At 43.3% G+C, this 19,835-nt stretch overlaps 1 protein-coding gene across 2 annotated transcripts in view; it reads right to left on the bottom strand.

The window, feature by feature from the left end:
* col11a1a (collagen, type XI, alpha 1a) overlaps window positions 1-19,212 on the bottom strand; it is a 72,914-nt gene extending 53,702 nt beyond the window's left edge. Inside the window, exons 1-7 of one of the 2 annotated variants that reach the window (XM_053412801.1) lie at window positions 18,850-19,212; window positions 14,106-14,267; window positions 13,633-13,846; window positions 10,939-11,101; window positions 3,372-3,497; window positions 1,162-1,251; window positions 73-258 (exon numbers count right to left, since the gene is read on the bottom strand). In XM_053412801.1, coding sequence (XP_053268776.1) covers window positions 73-258; window positions 1,162-1,251; window positions 3,372-3,497; window positions 10,939-11,101; window positions 13,633-13,846; window positions 14,106-14,267; window positions 18,850-18,964 — 1,056 coding nt within the window. In that variant the 5' untranslated portion in view covers window positions 18,965-19,212. Of the gene's footprint in view, window positions 1-72; window positions 259-1,161; window positions 1,252-3,371; window positions 3,498-10,938; window positions 11,102-13,632; window positions 13,847-14,105; window positions 14,271-18,849 lie in introns of both variants that reach the window. The other variant, XM_053412802.1, reaches the window with a different exon arrangement.
* Between the last annotated feature and the right edge of the window lie 623 nt (window positions 19,213-19,835).

Raw genomic sequence — 19,835 nt, 5'->3', positions numbered from 1 at the left:
AGATTTTCCCTTCAGCGTTCAGGGCGGGAAGATCTTGATGGGATTTGATCTTTTCTGAACGTGAACGTTTACCCTAAAATTGCCTCTGGGTCGTGCCGGCGCTGTGGCCTGGTAGCCAGGCATCTGTCGTTTCTTCTTAGCGGCAAACTTTTTAGTCGGTGATTTTTTGGCAGCCAAGAACTTTAAGGGCTTGGCCTTAGTTTTACTGAGGGACTTTCTGGTCCTCTTCTTTTTCATGGAGACACTACGTTTCTTTCTCTGGAAGAGGTTTCGGCGACAAAGCACACCAAGACAAACATGGAACATTCAAAAGTGGAAATGACGATTTTTAAAGGCACAGTCTGCGACTTTTGCACAGAATCTTTACCCTCCCAACTGCCAAAGAACCACTTGCTCCTTTTACCGGCAGCAGCCCATGTGCAGTAGTTGGTTTGCATGGTGTCCTTTCCCGTGGACACCATGTTAACCAACTACAAGGGCTGGAACTGGAGCGCTGGTCATTTTAACACTTCCTTCAGATTACATGACAGTTGGGTGGAAAGGGTGTTGTACAACAGCCGAGGACTGAGCCTTTCATGTGACACACAGGAGACTTTTAGGGACGTACTGTAAATGCTAATCAATCTGGGACTGACACAAACACAAAACACAGAGGATTTGCCTTTCAGCAACACTTTAGAGCAGCAATGGAGCTTCGATTTGCCTTTGCAGAATGCCATGTATAATATTGCTGATATTTCGTAACATATAGGAACAGTTTAAAGACATGCTGAAATGCAAAAACACACTCAAAGCAAATGGCATTCCCAGTGAGAGGAAGCAGCAGCCTCATAAAAACAGACACAAGAAGGACTGACACAACAAGCATGTTGACACGCACACACCAGAGTCTACTGTAGCTCTGCTGTGTCACTGTAAGGTCATCAGAGAAAGCGTAATCAGCTCAAAACTTCAGCCTGATTCTGTGATCATTTTTGCAGAAACAATTAGAAAGTCTGAAGGACTCTTATTCTCGTAAAGCAGATTACTCCCAGTAAATCCGTGTGCACATGAACATAACACTGAGACGCAGACAACATACACAAGAAAAACTCGTGGGGTGGGATGGACAAAAAAGGGAAAACATCTTTCATTTTCTTTTCTTTTCCTTTTTTCATTTACCTGCGGTTCAGAATACTCATCGGTTGGAACGCTCTCTGTGGCTCCCTCAGAGTAATCATAGAACTGAGAGTAATCTAAATCAGTAGTGTACTGGAGAGGTTCAGAGAGAGAGAGAGAGGGTGGGATGAAGAGAGGTGTTGGTGTTAGCATTAGCATTAGCATCAAGGATGCAGAAGAAGTAGATGATACACATATCATCCTTCAAGCAGTTTAAGTTTGAATATAGCTTGAGCAATAAAGATAAAAAACATTATTATGGTTAGAGACTGAATAAACAGTGCAGTATTAATAATATTATATCCATAGCATCATACAAAATGCTACAAGCTGCACAGTGTAATGTTATTTTGTATTCAAACAAATAATAAATAAAACATTAACATATTATGGTTCATTGATGATGAAAAAACATCATCATTACCCTCATGTTATCCAAACAAAGTGCGATGAATCAGATAATGGTCCTCATACGCATAACAAACAAGTAAACACACACTGAAACAGTACATGTGGGCCCTCGCCTACAAACATTTCAACAGATGGTAAGTTTAAAAGCTCATAAAACAACAGGGAAACCTTATGGACAAAATCACCAGCTGCATTTCAGGGATATGGTAATGGAACGCTCTCACTGCAAGCATGTTAATTATACACATCAGAGTGTTTAAGATTAAAGGTTTCTGATCTAAACAAAGTGAGGCTTCCTCGCCGTCTTCTTCTTTAGACATGTAGTTCACTACCAGTCCCTTATCAAGGAGGCAAAAACTAAACCATTTAATATAATAGCAACATGCACTTTACCATTCTGAAATGCTGAGCATGATACCAAGCTTACCTGATTAAAAGTCACAGCTCATGGTATCAAGCGACATGTGTGCTACTAAATTATCAAATTAATTATAGTAGCTGTATCTAAATTAAATTGGCCCTGATGTAGGATAAGTCAACACAAAACTATTTTACAGCTGGTCAGTGTCCAAGAGTGTTTCAACGAGCCAATAAAAATCATGTGAATGATTCATGGACAAATATATAAGAAGCAGGACTAACTTGAAGCACTAAGTCAGACATGTTGACATGTGTGATCAATTAAGATGTACTGTATGAGTCCTTGGCTGCTGCTTGCACAACAATAAGAAATGTGAGCAAACAGTTGGGGTTAATAGAATTTTATGTTGCGTCCTTAAAATGTTAATAGATAACTTAGGGACACAGGAAGAGATGAGAAGAACAGAATAAGTAACCCTCTCAGCTCCTTTCAATATAACCTTTCAGATTTAAATCTTGTGCTGTCATGTGTCGCGCTCATAACATAATCAAACTCCTGAGTGCTCACACTGCGATCAGTAAATCATTGTGTCATCACGGTGAAACTTTGAAGTGTGAAGTCACACTTAATCTCACAGGTCACAGCGGGTCACAGCTGCTGCGCCGCTCTCGCTGCACATCTAGCCACACCTCCAGTGCAGCACATCACTGCAGGCGTTTTACCTCCACCTACCTACTTGATGGAGAACACCTGCTGTGACATCATCTGATTCAGGGTGTGGCCAGATGGGGACCATGTGTTGAAGTTTCAGTTATTGGTTTAGTGTGTTTTCACGCTTTAGATACAAAGCATATGACAATGCTGACATACTATTCTTTGTTGCGTTATCTACATGTGTATCACATTGAATAAGGACGGTTGATATTGAGAAACAGGACTCACACAAGTCTGTTCTTACCACACCTGATATGTATTCTATTCTCCTGTTATTGTATAGAATATTTGAACTACTGTGGATTACTCTGTAGCTGTCAGTTTAAACATGTACAGTTACACTAGGATCATATAGATTTCCCAAAGTGTAAAGCCTGAAGTGTATTTGTTGAACAGAGTGAGAGAAAAGCCTGGCCTAAGACGACAAAGGCACAATGACGCTTTGTAAGAATACATCACTTATCCCTGGAGCAAACTTCCCGAGGTATTATTACTAACCTACATGCTAGAGCCATGTCTATGCAAATACATTGAACCACCTATAAGGGTTCCGTCCAAATTCAGGCTAAACACACAGACTTAAATGTGCAAATAAAACCAAGTAATAAGCCTCAACAGGCCCTGGATTTAAGTGACGCTCTTCAATCCCTCCTCTGAGAGAATATCAATCAATCAGAACCCTTCAACTGCTGCAATACCCCCTCCCAACCCTCCCTGGTTGGCTGACCTCTTCCTCTGGCTCCTGGGCCTGCAGGGATTCGCCGTGGGGAGTGTCACAGTCCGGGCTGTAATGTTCACAGTAGTCGTACGCAGCTTTGGAATCAGCCACGATCAGAAGTTGCTGGATGTCTCCCTGCGGAAAAGGGAAAAAAGAAACGTGAGTTGGTTCTCTGGTCTCTCCCACATGTAAACTCCCATGCCAGTTTAGAAGATCACACATCAGACATCCGCTTTGAAGATTTATTTACAGACAAGACACGGCCACACAGACATACCGAAAAGAGCGTCATGTCTCATCTTGCTCTCCCACTTACACACGCCGGGCAAAGTGGCATAAATGTACATCTTAAATTACAGATGCGATCTCTTTCGGCCCCATACACTTACAGAGTCTGGCAGAATAGATTCCCCCCTCGTATGATTAAACGCCTCAACACTCAGTCCTTCACATTGTGCAGGGGGAAAAATGGGGAAATGATTATTATCAGCACAGAGGTTTACCTCCGGAAACAACGTGTTATCACCTGGTACAAAACCACTTCATTCTTACTATTAACAATTGGTGAGACCATATTATTGGCTTATTTCAGATATAAAGTATCATGTCAGTATACAGTATGTTCGACATCTATGAAGAATTACGACCTGGAAATAAGTCCATAAGTATTTCATGTTTCGTTAACTTGTTTCCAGAAACTCAGTGGCAAAATGTTTTAAGTAAGACAAATATACAAATATAAAAAAAAATTTCTTTGCACTCTAAAATATTGTTTCAAAGTCACTCAAGCGCTGAATCAAATTGATTGTGAGCAGCTTTCAATTTGAAGGCTTATCCCAGAAGCCCACATGGTCACAGATGGTGTCTGGTGCAATTAGTGTCAAAGGGGATTGTTTTAAAATTAAGCCATCTCTAAAAATGTAACAATGCATTATGGTTTTGTCGGAAAACCATTAAAATAGCACTCCTCAGACATGGTTTGAGAACTCAAACCACATTGTTCTCTCTGTGGCGGGGACAGGACACCACAGTGCTCGACACCATTGCAGCTCGCCTTGTTAACAGTCCAACAGCCAAAGCACACAGCTCACTGCAGGACAGTGAAACATATGGGAGAAAGCATCTGGATTTTTCTTTTCACTCTGTAACTGCTTGAACCGTGTTCCTTCAGGTTTGCTGAGCCTTCCCATACATTGCAAAGAAAGCTCAGGGGGTTTGTGTGAGGTGGGTGAACAGGCATGTCCTCAGTGAGGGTGTTTGGCAGGGGAGCGCACCGAGATGCGTTACTAAGCCCAGAGGTAAAATCCTGTGTCAGCACCATACGTTAAAGAGCAGAAGAGAAGACTGGCAGTGAAACGAGAGTGAACAGAAGCAGGCTGCGACCTGTCAGGAGAATGTGGTGTGTGTTGTGTCAGTCCTCCCTGTTTAAAACAACTAGATCTATGGATCCTCAACATGCAGCTCAGTATAAACATGCATGTGTTAATGCTTGTCCCATGAAAAAAAGAGCAGTGGTCCTTGAAACATTCTCTTTGTAACCATCCATCAACATCTCTGTCCACATTTCTGACTACACAAACACACTGCATTTGCATACAACCGTGAACTGGGATGGTTACAACCTGAATCGTCTACGCTTTTTTCAGTATTACTGGCCTGTTCCTGCCAAGTATATGATCTTATCTCATTGTTATTCATAATTCCAGCCCACTGATTTGGGTTGCCAGTCAGTACGTTTTTACAATGGAGGTATGCACTGTCAGTAGCGAGAGTCCCAGCTGGACCAGCTCACTCCTTCTGTCTGAAAGCTTCTCAACAACTGAGGGTAATGACGGTTCATTATATAATAGTGGTCAAATACATAAATTAGGTTTTAGCAGTGAAAGTGAGCTAAGCTAGCGGAGAAGTTGAAATTCAAAATACGTATAATTCCCCCAAAAACGTTTGCATGCTACAAAAGATTTTAAAATGCCATAAAAAAGCTAAAATGACCTGCAATACCAAGAGGGGACAGTGTGTGTTTGTGTGCATATGCACATGTGTGCGTGTGTACTCGACAGAGAAAGAGAGAGATCAAACCTTGCCCTGACTCAAGTAGACATGTATTTCCTCATGTGTCACCCAAAGACCAACACTGAACGCTTGAACCCTGCCTAGAGTCAGCTCTAATTAGTCTGTGAGCCGCCCGTCTGCACACAAATAGGCTGCAGAGACATGGTGCTCAACTCCCAGATCACATCCGATCAGCACAAGCAGGAAACCTCTAGCTGTTTCGTAGAGGGACATGAGCAACATGGCCGACGCTTCCAATAGCGAACGCACATGGAAAGACAGATGAGCGCGATATCGACATGTCAGGATAACGTTTATAATATTTGCAGCATTATCATGACAAATTAATATGATCACAATAAGCCGAGAGAGACACTCTTGTCAGCTCGGTGAGGTGACGCCAAGCAGCATCCAGCGACAGACAGGCAGGGCTTTACAGAGAGCAGCTGGGATGGTAAAATATGTCTTGCGCTGTGAAACACCTGGGGAGAGTTATGCCGAGGCTCTGAACCTGTCTTCCATTGTGGACAGCTGAGACAAAAAAGCCTCTGGCAACTCAGAGCAGAGCCAAAAAGATATGCCCCTCCTACCTACAGCACAGCATCGCACAGCACAGAAACAGGCCCATGAGGCTGTGTGTTAATGGCCGGGGTGTCAGAGGTCAACGAGAAGAGAGAGGCTGAAAGAGAGAAGCTGGGTCAAGATAAACAGCTGAGGCTTTTAGAAATCTATACCTGCTTTATCCAGTGTGTTGTGATTCGTGGTTGTGTCGTCTTGTGAGTGGAGCTCACAAAGTGTTTAAATGGATGACAATTATCAATGTACTGATGATAATATTCAGTGGTAATGTGACAAAAACAAAAACAATCTAAAGTGAGACTATGCATTAGTACAATGTCCTATTGAATCATTTTTGAGGATTTTTAAAGTTCTCTATTTTTACTAGAGAGCTGGCTGGAGTAGTGTCTACACATCACTGCTCTGTTATGCAGTGCAAACAGGGTCAGAGAAAACTTAGAAACCTAACTATGAATGTAAATTGAAGGAGTCAAAGGTTAAAGCACATGTTTCCTACATGAGGACAGCATCCATGCTTTGAATGTTTCGATTGCTCTCTTGTCTTACATGTTGTAATTACAGGGTGAGCGCACGGCAACACTGGCCGAATCAAAACGCAGCTAGTGGTCACCCTTGGTCCTTTGACGTACCTTGGCCTAGGGGAACATGCCTTTTAGTCCTGCCATAGCTAACTGTAATTAGACAGCCCCTAACAACAATTAGCCACTCCCCCAATGTCTATACAGTAGAACGTGGGCCTGAGCAGAGGGGAGCTAAGAAAAGGCAGAATGGGCTTGAACCCCCGACAGCTGGAGGGCCGAGCCTCCTAAACATGACATTAAAGAAGCAATTAGCAAGTTCAGCATTTTAGCAGTGTAGTAAGCCCCTGTTCTATAACAAGAGCAAATTATAATGAAGGTAAACACAAATCTGACTACAATAAGTTTAGCTAGTTGAAGTGGTAAGTTAACTCATCTGTCCACTTCAAATATTGCTCCATCTGTAATACTTATTCTATTTGCCTATTTTTCTTAACCAGATGCTAAGAATTACCCAGCAGTACCACAAACGGATGCTCCTTCTTAAACAAGATGCACCGTCTGGCAAACCTGAAACCATGTCACAGACACCACAGCACCATTTAGTCCTTCAGCTAAGCCTAACTGAGCCCTGATGAGTGTTTGCTACCCAGAAATAGAGGGGCCACGCAGGTATGTATGTGTGAGCGTGCTCGGTTCAGACAGGTAATGTCGGCCAGGCATGAATAGACAGTCTTATGGCTTTGACAGGGCAGGGAGGCCTCAGGATGGGGAGGGGTGGAGAGGGAGGAGTAGGTGGTGGTGGTGGTGAGGAAGGGGGAGAATATGCAGGGAGGGGAGGGGAGGAGGAAATGAGGAAGGCCTGACGGGGCAATGAAAGACTCCCATTCATCCAAACCCAGATCCCTTTGCGACGGTGGTCGCCCTCCAACCTGGGGCAGGTACGGCATGAATAGACGTTTATGAAAAATGCAGGTCAACTAGCAAAAACAAATGTCAAACTTTGAATATCAGAGAAAATAAAAGTCATGATTACATTCCCACTTGAAATTCAAAAGACGTACTTTCCAAGGTACAATATTGCTTGCATTCCTAAAATGTTCTTACAGGTAATTCACTGTTCTGGAATCAAATACTAGAAAGTCTGCCAAGGTCCCATAACCTTTCAGCAAAACTAACATTTCGGACCCATTTATTTTCTCATTCTAACCACTGGCCTGAATGCACAAGGCCGAGGTATTTCCTTCCCCTGTATATCCCAGCATGCACCGGTCCCTGTGGATCTCAGAGGAGAGCAGGGGACAGAGAACAGACAGGAGAGCTGTTCCAAAAGCCACACAGTGAAGACCCTGTTAAGCAGACTTATTGCTCCTATTTTCAGCACTTCCACTGGCCAAACTCTGACTGGACACCCTGTTTCATATGAACGCTGGTTTCTAACCAGGAGATATGAAAACAAATCTGTTTATAAAATGTTGCAGCTAAGGCCCAATAGTCCACAGATCCTCACTCGTTTAATGTGCAGCATTATGACACAGTAATCTCATTCAGAGATTGCAGCAACAGCCAGATATCTGCAACTTGATTACAAATGTTGTAGGTTAAAAATAATCCAGCAGAAAAAGAAAAAAATATATGTTTTGTCAGTTTACTACTGAATGAAACAAAAAAGTTTGAAAACTGATATAGCGTATATGTCCTGTATGATGGCAAGACAAAAACAAATGGGTGCTTTCTCCAAAATATAATTGATAGTCCTTTAATTTTGTTGTCTGACTTAAAATGTTATACCAAAGGTTGTATACAACACTTCATCAGCAAATACCTGCATGTCAAAAACCAAATTACAGCATAGCCTGAAGGGAGACAGAGCGTCTAATGCCTAAAAAAGAGGATACAAAAGACATGTGCACAAACATGCAGGATGCTCTGTCCCTGTGGTGATGACAAGGGATGCCAAAAACTATTTATACATGCATATATCTCTTTTAGACAATAGCAGCCATTCATCATTAGAATGACCAGCCGTTCCTACTGCCCATAAACAATCCAGCACTCTCTCCAAAGCAAACACAGCCCCCATACAGCCTTCCAGTGACCTTTACCTCCCACCACACACCACGACTGTCAGGTCAATTCAGCCATTGTGTGTCATTATTTACATTTGCCTGATCCTATGGCAGCATCCTCCTCTGGAAGAACTGTGCCTCACGGCGTAATGGTCAAATTAAGGACTTAAGGAGTAACACCAAAATCACGAAAAAGTTGGCAGAAAGATTTGTATTAGTATTACTTATATCAATTTGCTCTAAGATATGCAGTAAGAAACAGTCGGGGATAGAAAAACACTGAGAACTCAAACATTTAATTTCAAGGTGTAAGACTTTCCCAGAACAACACAAACTACTAATAACAGAAACAACAAGGATTCTACCACTGTTCAAGCTAATCACAACAGCAGCAGCTCTGACTAAAGGCAACACTTCGGTGTTCACCACTTATTAAGAGCTAATAGGTAATTTAGTTCAGTTGAATCTCTCTGCTAGAGACACGGTAAAAAGCTTTGGGGGGAAATTGACTGTTTCTGTCTACCTGCATTTATACCTGGAGGATGGAGCAATGATCATCTGTACCAACTGGTTGGGCGTAGTGTTTCCAGTATATAATGCCAGTATATAATGCTGCTATTGCAGTTACGTAAGACTCAGTTTTATTAACTCTTGATGGTGGGTGTACCTAGAGCTTAGTGCTGGCCTGACCATTATGCTTGGGACACAAAACAAAGTTGTTGTGCTAATGTGCCACAGTAGCTGTCAATGCAATGCTACAGAGATGAAAACAAATAATAAAATCCAGATGAAAACACACCATGTTCACCAGCTGCCTCTGCTTCCTCTTTCACATCAATGTGATTTGTTTTAACAGGATTTGAATGGGTTGCTAAAAATGATCTGTCACTTCTGTCATTATCTTACTGTGACTGTGACCTATTCTAAAAGTGAGAGTCTCGAAGTGTCTTTCTCATCCAGAGCCAAGTATCATTTACTTCCATTAGAAGATGGAACCATAGACATTTTTACAATTAAGGTTTCATTCGTTTAAGCTAATAAAAAGGACAACTACAACATACCTGCTATTGTACCTAATACTTGTACTGGTGGACAGGAACAACTGACAGCTTTGTAGTCAAAAGCAGGGATTTCAATGGTTAAAACTTTCAATGAGTATGGTACACTTCTCTCTGTCATTGAAATACAACATGGCTGCCGAAACAAATTAGAAATACATCCATTGGTTGGCCACTTCAACCACTTCACTTGCACATCATCAGATCAACAGTCAATCCAAAAGAAGCCAGCAATATCTTAGTTAACCTCACGATGTAAACCTACAACAATTAGCTGTCGGCCAGGAAAGGAGGCTCCTTTGCCTCTAAGTGTCTCTAATTACAGGGTAAAGAGAAGCTTCAACAAAGGATCTGAGAAGCTTAGCAAAGCCCTAAGTGTGTTTTGTAGAAAAGAATCAATGAGGCAATGATAACATACAAAAGATGGCAAAGATGTTCAAATGCTGACACTTTCTGGGTACAAGCCGCACCTCAGCTGATGTGTGGAGGTGAGAATTGATCTTTTCAAACTCATCCAGATCACATTTCCATAGGCCTTCGTTTCTAAGACACACGGCCACAACACAACATCTCGCAACATTCATGCCATGAGTCTGTGATAAGCTCTGAAGTCATTTTTCTGTCTGTATTTAAACTAAGCTCCAAGTAGTAGTGCATGCTTTTAATCTATGTTGGTTTTAAAAAGCTACCCAAGCAGCAACACTGTGCTATGTGTCCGTTTGATCTCCACATGTAATCTGAACTGCTCACAGGTGGAAGTTAATAAGAGCAACACATTGACCAAGTCACAACAAGAAGAGCTGAATATGTCTGTGCACTGTCTTTCTGCGCTGTAATATCTATGATATATGTGTCATATCTAGAAGATGCATATAAAATCAAAAGAAGTGAGGAGCTCCAGATCCTCCCTGGTTTCTATCATCTCCACATTCCTTTTTGGCAGCATCAAAAGGAACCAGTGCTGCCTCCATGGGACTTCAACAGAAACCCACCCCCCCCCCCACCCCCCGAGTGAAAGAGTTTGAAGCAATATTTGGCAAAGGGGGAAATCTGGACACAATAAATGCTATTATTTTGAATGAGGAGATGTACACAAAGAGAAAAGCTATATAACACACAAAGACTTAAATTCAGAACAGACTAAACTGTTCTGGGAAAGCCTTTGTAGAGCCTACATCATTTCTTTCATGTGGAAAAAAGCAGACCAGCAATAAGGTCAAGTACGCAGCTCATCCTTCATCTTGCAAAAAAAAACATTCTAAAATGATATGACCTCACAATCCACAGCCGACGACTTTACCTGGAAAACCTCCTCGTCCAGGATCCTGGAGCCGAACACGGTGATGCCGTTGGTGTCGATGGAAGCATGGTCACTCCTGAGGAGAGGCTTGACGATCTTCTTCTTGCAGTCGACGATGATGGTGACCGTCTGCTTCTCCACGCTGATGGCCACGCGGTGCCACCTGGTCGAGGACACAGTGAGGAGAGGTGAGCAATAACGAAAGAGGCCACTGGGTCGTTCAGTGCATCACAGGAAGAACCTCACTAGAACGGAGCGCAGAGCAGGGCTGGAAGAGTTAATCCTGTTTCAAATTGTTTTCAGGAATTCAAATGAAATCGCACACTTACATCAAAGTACCCCAGCTGCTTTCAATAAATATTCCTGAAACGCTAGATACTGTGGCGCACATGAGGAACCGCAACTGCACATTGCAAGTGTGTGATAATGATGTAATCTTAATAACGTGTTGTTTGATTATAATGGCACCTTATCAGCACTTCGAATTGGATTATAATCATGTTAATGATTAAAAATCACCTCAATAAGAAAGCCACTGTGCAATGATGGCATTTATTACAGGACGAAACGCTAAGAGAAACACGAGCAACAGAGTTATGAATGACACGTTTGGATCAACAACACCCATGGACGCAAAGGGATAATCGAGGTCACACGTGAGTCTGACACCTCCTTCGCCTCCGGACCATTTGCCACTGCACTTAAGGAAGGACTATTGCATACCAGGCAGCAGTGGACCACATTCTTGCCCCCACACTTTGGCCCTGTTTAACACGGGATTACACTCATTAAACTCCAAACTTAATCCTCCTTCTGGGTTACTCGGCATGACAGACGTGGTGAACATTGTGGAAAGTGTGTGTCAGGATCCAGGAAGGCCTGCCTTGCCAGAGCAGGAGACACACAGTCAAAACATTGTTCTGAGGTGGAAGATGAGACCTGGCACCACTGTAGCCCAAGATGGCTGCATGGGAAGCGAGTATCACAGATCTGATACTTCTTTTACTTCTCTATGGTGCTATATGTTGTTATCAGGGGAGGGAAATGCCCAGCTAGATCATAGAGAGACATTCCAGGGCAGGCAGTGAAGCTTAGAGGAAAACACGCATGCACAACTCGATGGGCTTAGCGCTACAGCAGGAAGGATTACTTGTCACTCATACTGTAAGGCAGAAAAGCAAATGCTGACTTCAATAGGTTTGAAGAATATCTCAAACGTTTGAAGCGCATTACGGTCGGAAGAAGTCGAGTAACATTGTGTTGAAATGGAAAATGTAAGACAGGTCTTTCCAGAAAACATATTTCAAGAGTTTTTAAGCCCAACTGTATACAGTGTAGGAGTTAAGGAGAAGCCCTCCCAGTCCCTCTAAAGAGAGGGATTATGCTCTTTTTCACCTCATCAATGTCATCTTTGTGCCTCTCTTTTCAAGCTTGGCCTTTGCTTCTTAGTAACAATACATCCACAGGGACTGCACACTGTACGAAGCCTGAGCTGAAGATTTAGACAAGGCCTGGAGCTGGAACTGATCCAGACCGAGAGGTGATAAAAATCCTCTCTGCCTCTTCAAGAGTGTGTCTCGAAAACTACACAAAACAGGCAACAAAACGAACACAAAGCTGTCTGTAGACACATTCTCGTTGTCATGACCTGTACATAAAGGGTTTATTTATGACATGAGCTTTCTTCCATTATTATCATGTGCACACTTGATCTCATCTAAGAGGATTTGAGGACACCAACATATTGTGAAAGGTTAAAAATGAAATATTCTACTATACTACTCTTTTAGCATGTTCATTGAGTGAGAAAACCGTCGATAATTTTACTATTAGGACATTTGTGTATTTATTCCCCTCGGCCCCAGCACAAGGGCTCATGTCAGCTAAACTGAAGCTCTGAGCGAGAATCCAGGGATTTCTGAATTTGGGAGCAGATAATCAGGTTTATGCTAAAAGGTTAGCAGTGCTGTTTCTGGTTAGGTGAGGTAATCCAAGGGGGTAAAAAAAGGAAGTTTAGCCCCGCCCCCATTTCCTCCTCCTTCCTTTCCCCCCCCCTTTCTAAAATAACAGAGGCAGTGAGTTCATGGATGAGGTCAGGTTGCCCATAGCAGTCCCTGCTGTGCCCCAATAATCCAGTGTCTCCCTGTCTCTGACCTGTCTCTGTGCCCGCGGACCCCTGATGAGATGGATAATCCGGTGATGAGCACCTGTGGTGCAACGATGGGAAGATCTAGGTTGTTTTTTTGCTTTTATCAATTCATTGTTTGAATGATTCAGCTGATTAAGTAAGTTAACTAAGCAAATTAGTTTGCCACTGAAATCCACATCTCAGAACAAATTGCTGGTTTTCCTTTGACAACCAATACACAGATCAATTGCATCCAAAAATATATGGTCAGTTTTCGCACCATCTGTCTATGCAGGATGACTTTCTATCATGTCATTCAGTGCTGCAGATTGACCGGGCCTTGATGGCCTGGTCAAGTTTTAAATCCAGGGATATTAAATTTGGTGCGCTCATTTCTGCACCATTTACCATTTCAAACACTCTCATTCACCAACAAGGATTTTACTTCCCTGCCTGCATGCTACAACACCCTTTCCCTCTGAATCAGCTTCAGCCGTGAGCCTGAAGCTGCGTGGGCGTGTTATGAGTATGTGAGTACACGAGTGCACATCTGAGATCTGACGTACTTTCCGTCCGCAAGGTTGAGACTGCGGAACAGGGGGTAGTCCTCCGGAGCGGGTTTACCAGTCTGATCCTCATACAGGAAGACAGGTGAGCGTCCCACCTCTACTCCCAGCTGCTGCACTCCCTGCCTGTTGTAGATGGACAGCAGGAAAGACTGGAGGCCGGACTTGGGGCGCACTGTTGTCAGGATGGAGAAGTCCTCGGGAAAGACACTTCCTGCTGAAACAGGAAGATGAAGAGTGGAAAGGATACGTGAATGGGATGGAGTTATTGCGACCTAGGCGCTCCGAACACGGCTAGCTAGTTAAAACTGTACTGGTGGTCATTTTTGGTTACAAAACATTCATGCTTATGAAACTAGGCTGGACCAAATCACTGATTGTAAATTAGGCTAAAACTTTTGCATGTCTTCACTTTGGAACACATTAAAACCACATGACAGTGACCAGGGATAAGGCCAAGAGGTTTCTCTTACCGGGGAACAACTGCGTGGTGGGGGCACTGATCTGGATCTGCTTGGCAACTCTGTAAGCTGAGTCCGGCTGTGATGCTCTTCGGTTTTTGCAAAATCCTGATACCTTCGTCACTCCTTCGGGGTAATTTTGAAAATCTAATACTTTTAGGACATCCACTGGTTCTGCTGTTCAGGGAGAAAAAATAGAACATCAGTTAGGTCATGGTACTGACTTTCGTGGATGTGCTTGGTTCATCAAAGTGATCAGCTCATGGATGACAGTAAATCTTATTTTCATACTGTTCCATAATGTTAAGTACATTTATGAATCCTTGTCGACAACCACTGCATGATTAATACAAATACCATTGAAAGGCATTAATATGGAGGGGCTTTTCTCACACAACAGTAAACTATTACTGTGATTTCATTGTCGCACATTTGTCGTATTTCAAGTTTTCTTGCAGATTCCAACCTAATTTATAAGTGGTCCGGGCCTGTTGTAGGAGTCAGGTGAAATTAATCTGCTGTTATTCAAATTCAAGCTTTTTCCCAAATAGATTGTGTATTTCCCTAGCTTTGACCAAATATAAATAAATCTACAAATTACGCCTCATATTCATTGTGTTTAACTCTACAATTTGGAATATCTTATTATTCTAAATGTGTTTTTGTACCTGCTAAAAGTCTAGATTAAATCAGGGAATGTTGCCTTGCATCTCCATCAAGGGCCAATCAAAGAGCATAATGAACGAACTGGGGTCTAGTTCTATAACACCTGGATAGGTTTACCTCACCAGAGGCTCTCTGGGTTTCCCAATCTCGTCAGTCTTATACACTTGACATAAAGGAGACCCAGGGGAAAAGATTAGAATGATGCCTCTCAAAACACCCTCTCAGTGTCATACATTAGCCGGGTGAACATGATCAGGCAATTCCATTGGACAGAGCATACAGACCCACATCTTACTGAACACAATGACAGACTGTTCAATCTCACTAATCTGTTTTTGTAAGGTAAGTGGACATGCCAATGTGCCTGAAAGCATCAATGCCCCTTTTCTGATGGCCCCAAAGCCACTGTTTTTAGGTTAGCATGTAGAGGTCAAATAACAATGAAAGTTTATTTAAATTCTTTATTAAAAGGTGACCTTAAAACATGTTTAACACTCTGGTCAAAATTCCAGCTGTGGCAAGGAAAAGCAAATTAAGACCTGTTTCATTCTTTTCAGAGAAGCATTTGGTTTAGGGAAAAGTCCCTGTTTTAACTTGAATGTATTCCCAACATAAGGTTCTTGCAAATGTTTGTGCAAGATCAAAACATTATTTGAGCTGATTAAACTGTTGTTTGGGCACACTATTCAGACCCATGCGTTTCATAATTAAGGCACAGAGAGCATTCTAAACTCTGAGCTGTATGCAGACCACCAGCATACATGACCATCAAGCTCAGGTAGAATAACTGAGCGTCCTCACACACTGTTTACCCGACACAATCCAACTCTCTCCTATTTCAGCGGAGCACAGAGGAGACAAACACAAGCAATTTTATATAATACACGAACACAGTGTTGCTTTATAGGAATGACTAAAGTCAACTTGGCCTTTTTTTTAAGCTTGTGAGGATGAATCGGCTACTTACTTTGGAGAGTGAACTGAGAACCTCATTGTGAGTTCCTGTGGAGCTGCTTACAGTTCAAACTCCAGGACTCATAGGTTCCAGATGTGGCCAATTGGCCAGACTATGACCCTCACACCAGGGCGCTGAGAAAACGTCAATACTGGCCCATCCATTAAGGTGACCAAATGAGTGTGCACAGGTTTTAAAAGATGGCAACTGATGAGCTGGTGTGAGTTTGCCCTCAGGATTAAGCAAACGTACCCCATACAGTGGATACCAGCAGAACTGACTGTGGCATGGAAGATGGACCATCCAAAGTCTGGATGAGACACAAAATTTTAGCTAAGCCTTAAATCAGCAGTGACCGCCTCTGATGCTCAGTTACTGGATCTTTATGCAGAAGCATAAAGAAAGGAGGAGCAGTACTATACATTACCATAATACATAGATGGAATAATCTGATAGCATCTCCGTCATGTTCACAGGTGTAACCAGTGTGTTCCAAGAGATTACGTAACACCATTCTTAGTTCAGAGGCCAAAAACAGTCTCAGCATTCTTTATCAAACATTGTAAGACATGAGCATACTGCTATTAAAACCCCCTCCTGCTGCGTCATCTTCAGCCTTTATATCTTTACACAAAGGTGAAATTGGCTGGTAAACAGAGGAGGACCTTTTCACCTGCAGCTCCCTGAGACTCCAAAAATACCTTCAGCCACAAAGTCTCTCTCTATACATGTGTATATAAATATATACACCCACCCACCCCCTGTCTCCCTCTCTCCTTCTTTTAACTTCCACCATGCTGGCGGCTAAAACAAGACGGCTTTATACTACTGTCATTCCAAGGAAACTTCACCAAGACCTACCCATGTTTTTCAAAGCATTTTTTCCCTCTACTCTTCCCCTCCTCTTGTATTTACTCTCATTAACTCCCTTGACTCTATACCTCCATATGAATACGGGTATGTTACCACACAGTGTTTCATACTTTTTTCAAATTCCCAAAAAAGGTCATGTTATCACAAACTCGAAAGTCTTTTGTGTTCCTCCCAATTTAAGAATTTGCGCGTGATTTCACAGTTACGGTTTCATTCTCACACAAGTTGAGGCTTTGTGTTGCGGAACCAAATGATCCAACGACGACTATAAATATGTGACAGCTTCAGCAGGACAAAGGTCCAGCAAGGAGCTGATTAGCTGACGTTCCTGGTTGAGCAGATTGGGGAGAGGACTCTTAAAACGCTAGCTTTGTCTGCTGGAATGCACATCTGAGCCTGCGCCCGGGGGGGGGCTGAGAAAACGTGTCTGTACACTGCAAGATGGAGAGGGCACCCTGCAGGAACAGCTTTCGACTGCCATAAAGAGCTCAGGAGAAACTGACTGAGTCCCTGGAAAACAGAGCCTGCAGCACAATGCTTTCAAAAATAGAGGGCAGGAGATGATGAGTTTGTAAAGATGAGATTTACAATCTGAAGTACCTCAGTCCAGTATGTCCTGAGCAGGTTGTAATCCTAACTCCTTAAAAGTGACATAAATGGATTTGTGCTGTATAAACAACAGCAACAAATTAACTTTATATAACATCACTAATTATTTGGTTAAAAGGTTGAGAACTCTAACCACCAATGTGCTCATGAAACCCTTTTAAAACACAGCATTTAATAAAAAATACAAGATTGAATTTCCATCCTGTAAAAATCATAATAACGATAAAAGTCATTCACGACCTAAAACTGTTTGCTTAACCTTTTCCTATACCTGTGTGTATAACAATGCATCCCATGCAGATTTGTCTATAGGATAAAATGTGAGGCCTGTGTAATCCTGAACCCTGTGACGGGTAGCCATTATGGCTGCAGGCTAGGCCCATACACTGGGCCTGCTCTTTGAAGGCTCTGAAATCATAGGGAAGTGCGACAAGGACCATCATCAAATAACTGCTCAGCACTTAGGAGAGGAAGCATTCCCACCGCTCACACAACAGTGCACTCCGCTCCTGCATTTCACCAAACAAGTGCAAAGTTGAGGGTGAGGGCTGTGGGCACCCGGTGGGCTGGGGGTGGGGTGGGGTGGGGGGTGAGGGGGGTCAGCCTTTGGGCTTCAGTGTGGACCAGGGCACTGTGGAGATAGGGTGAACCTGCCTGACCACTCAGCCCCCTGTTGACACGCACTGGGCTCTGCGCGATATGCACTGACAGTTAAGAGATCCAGTGAAGAGGTCTTTGCAACAAATTTACTTTACATCTTCTTATTTAATATCAAAGTAAAGCTGCACACTGACAGAACATCCTCATGTCTGCAAAAACGTCCATGTACCTCATAATCTCCAATTAACCCCCCCATCTATGGTCAATGGACTCTCACTGCAATCATTTCTGAAGAGACAGCTGCTTTCTGGGAGCGCTGACAACCGGGGTCAGCGTAAAAGTGTTAGTCTCAGCACGACTCAGTGTCCCTTCAACCATCTCCCTGCACGTTAACGTGGGAACCCCCATGGTTTCCAGCGCAATCCAGGCAAGGCCCAGGGTCCGACAGAACGTCCGGTGTCATCCTCGCTGAGGAAATCCACCCTGCTAACCGTGTCCACATCCACCCAGCGGACCACACTTCACACAAAGAGCTCCTTCTCAGCCCACAAGGGAATCTTAAAAAGCGCAGGGATCACTGCTGGGTTCTAGTCCTGATCTCTGCGGAGCACATACCAGCGGTTTAGGACCAATTTACTTTGGCGAAGTGTTTCATCTTCGACCCTCTCCATTCATGCGTAAAAGTATAAAAGTGTTTTTGGCCAGAAATAAAAACATGTGCACCTCAAATAATTACCCCTGAGAGTGTGCACTGACTAAGTTGCCTGAGTTTGAGCGACCACTGTAATACAGTACAGTGTGAGCTGGGTACAGATTTACTGCAGCCGAGCTTTTTATCCGGTGCGCAAACGCACAAATACGCAGAGCAGCCTTAAAATTGGCTGAGGAAGAACCGTGTATATTTGACTGTAAGTAAAGTTTGACGCCGCTGTGTCCAGGTATACGAGTTAATCCCTCACTCTCCATCATCTGCTCGCGAGTTTCCAGCCGCTGCGTCCCCCCTTTGGAGCAGATAAAGTTCATTAGACAAGTTGTGGACCCTAATATCCTTACCTGCTGTGACAATAGCAGCCTGTAGAACCAGGGTTAAAGTGATGAATGCGGTTACAGTGGAATCCATATGCCACCTTTTCGTTTTCCACCTTGTGGACCACCTTTGCATCTCCATGATCGAGCGCCAACAAGTGAATAAAACTTTTCGGCGACTTCAGGTGAATCACAGTGACGTCCCTTCCACAATCCCGAACGACGATGGAAACTGTCCTACAAAATAGCCATATGTGTTTCAGCCTCTTCTCTCAGCCACGAGGCCCCCGATCCACCTTCCCAGCGCCCAGCCTTCACAGTGAAGGTAGTCGGGCTTTAACTGGAACGCGCAGAGTGCAGTCGGTACAGTTGGTGCGTCCGCGGACAGGAGGGCTGGGCAAGCTCCGCAAACCAGAGCCACGATTACAGAGGAATGACAAGGGAACCAGCCCCCGATTAGCAAATCACGGGGCTGGAAAGTCTCCTTTGGGTCCACCCATTCGCTCTGTTATGCGCCCCCAGGTCTCTCCCCGGTGCGTCTGGGGGGGGGGGGGGGGGGGGGGGGAGCAGGGACAAAGTTGGAGACGACCTGGGGATATTGAAATGGTAGAAAGGCGCATGCAAGGTGTTTCTGATAGCATCCGATTCAGTAGAAGTAGATTCGTGCTACTTGTAGTATAAATGTTTAAATGGGACAGAGAGATGGGAATTTAGATTTTGCACAAACAGCTGAGCAGATGTCATGCAGATGCTTCCATTCAGGAAATTCAGGGATGACTGAGTGATTCACACAGTGCTCTGTTAACTTCGCTTTCACCATATCTAAACCTGTTGAACACTTATGAAAGATTGTGGATAGTGCTCTTCATCACCATCATCATGGTTTTTTTAAATGAATGACTTTCATCCCTCTAGTATTAGACTCTGTGCTGGTGCAGTGGAGCTGTTCTGGGGAGGACACTATAGTTAATAATAATAACAATAATAATAAGTGCATTTATTTGTATATAATG

The sequence above is a fragment of the Pleuronectes platessa genome, chromosome 20 (assembly GCF_947347685.1).
Source record: "Pleuronectes platessa chromosome 20, fPlePla1.1, whole genome shotgun sequence".
NCBI lineage: Eukaryota > Metazoa > Chordata > Actinopteri > Pleuronectiformes > Pleuronectidae > Pleuronectes > Pleuronectes platessa.
The sequence above is the reverse complement of the archived record's forward strand: the minus strand, read 5'-3'. Positions and strand labels throughout refer to the sequence as shown.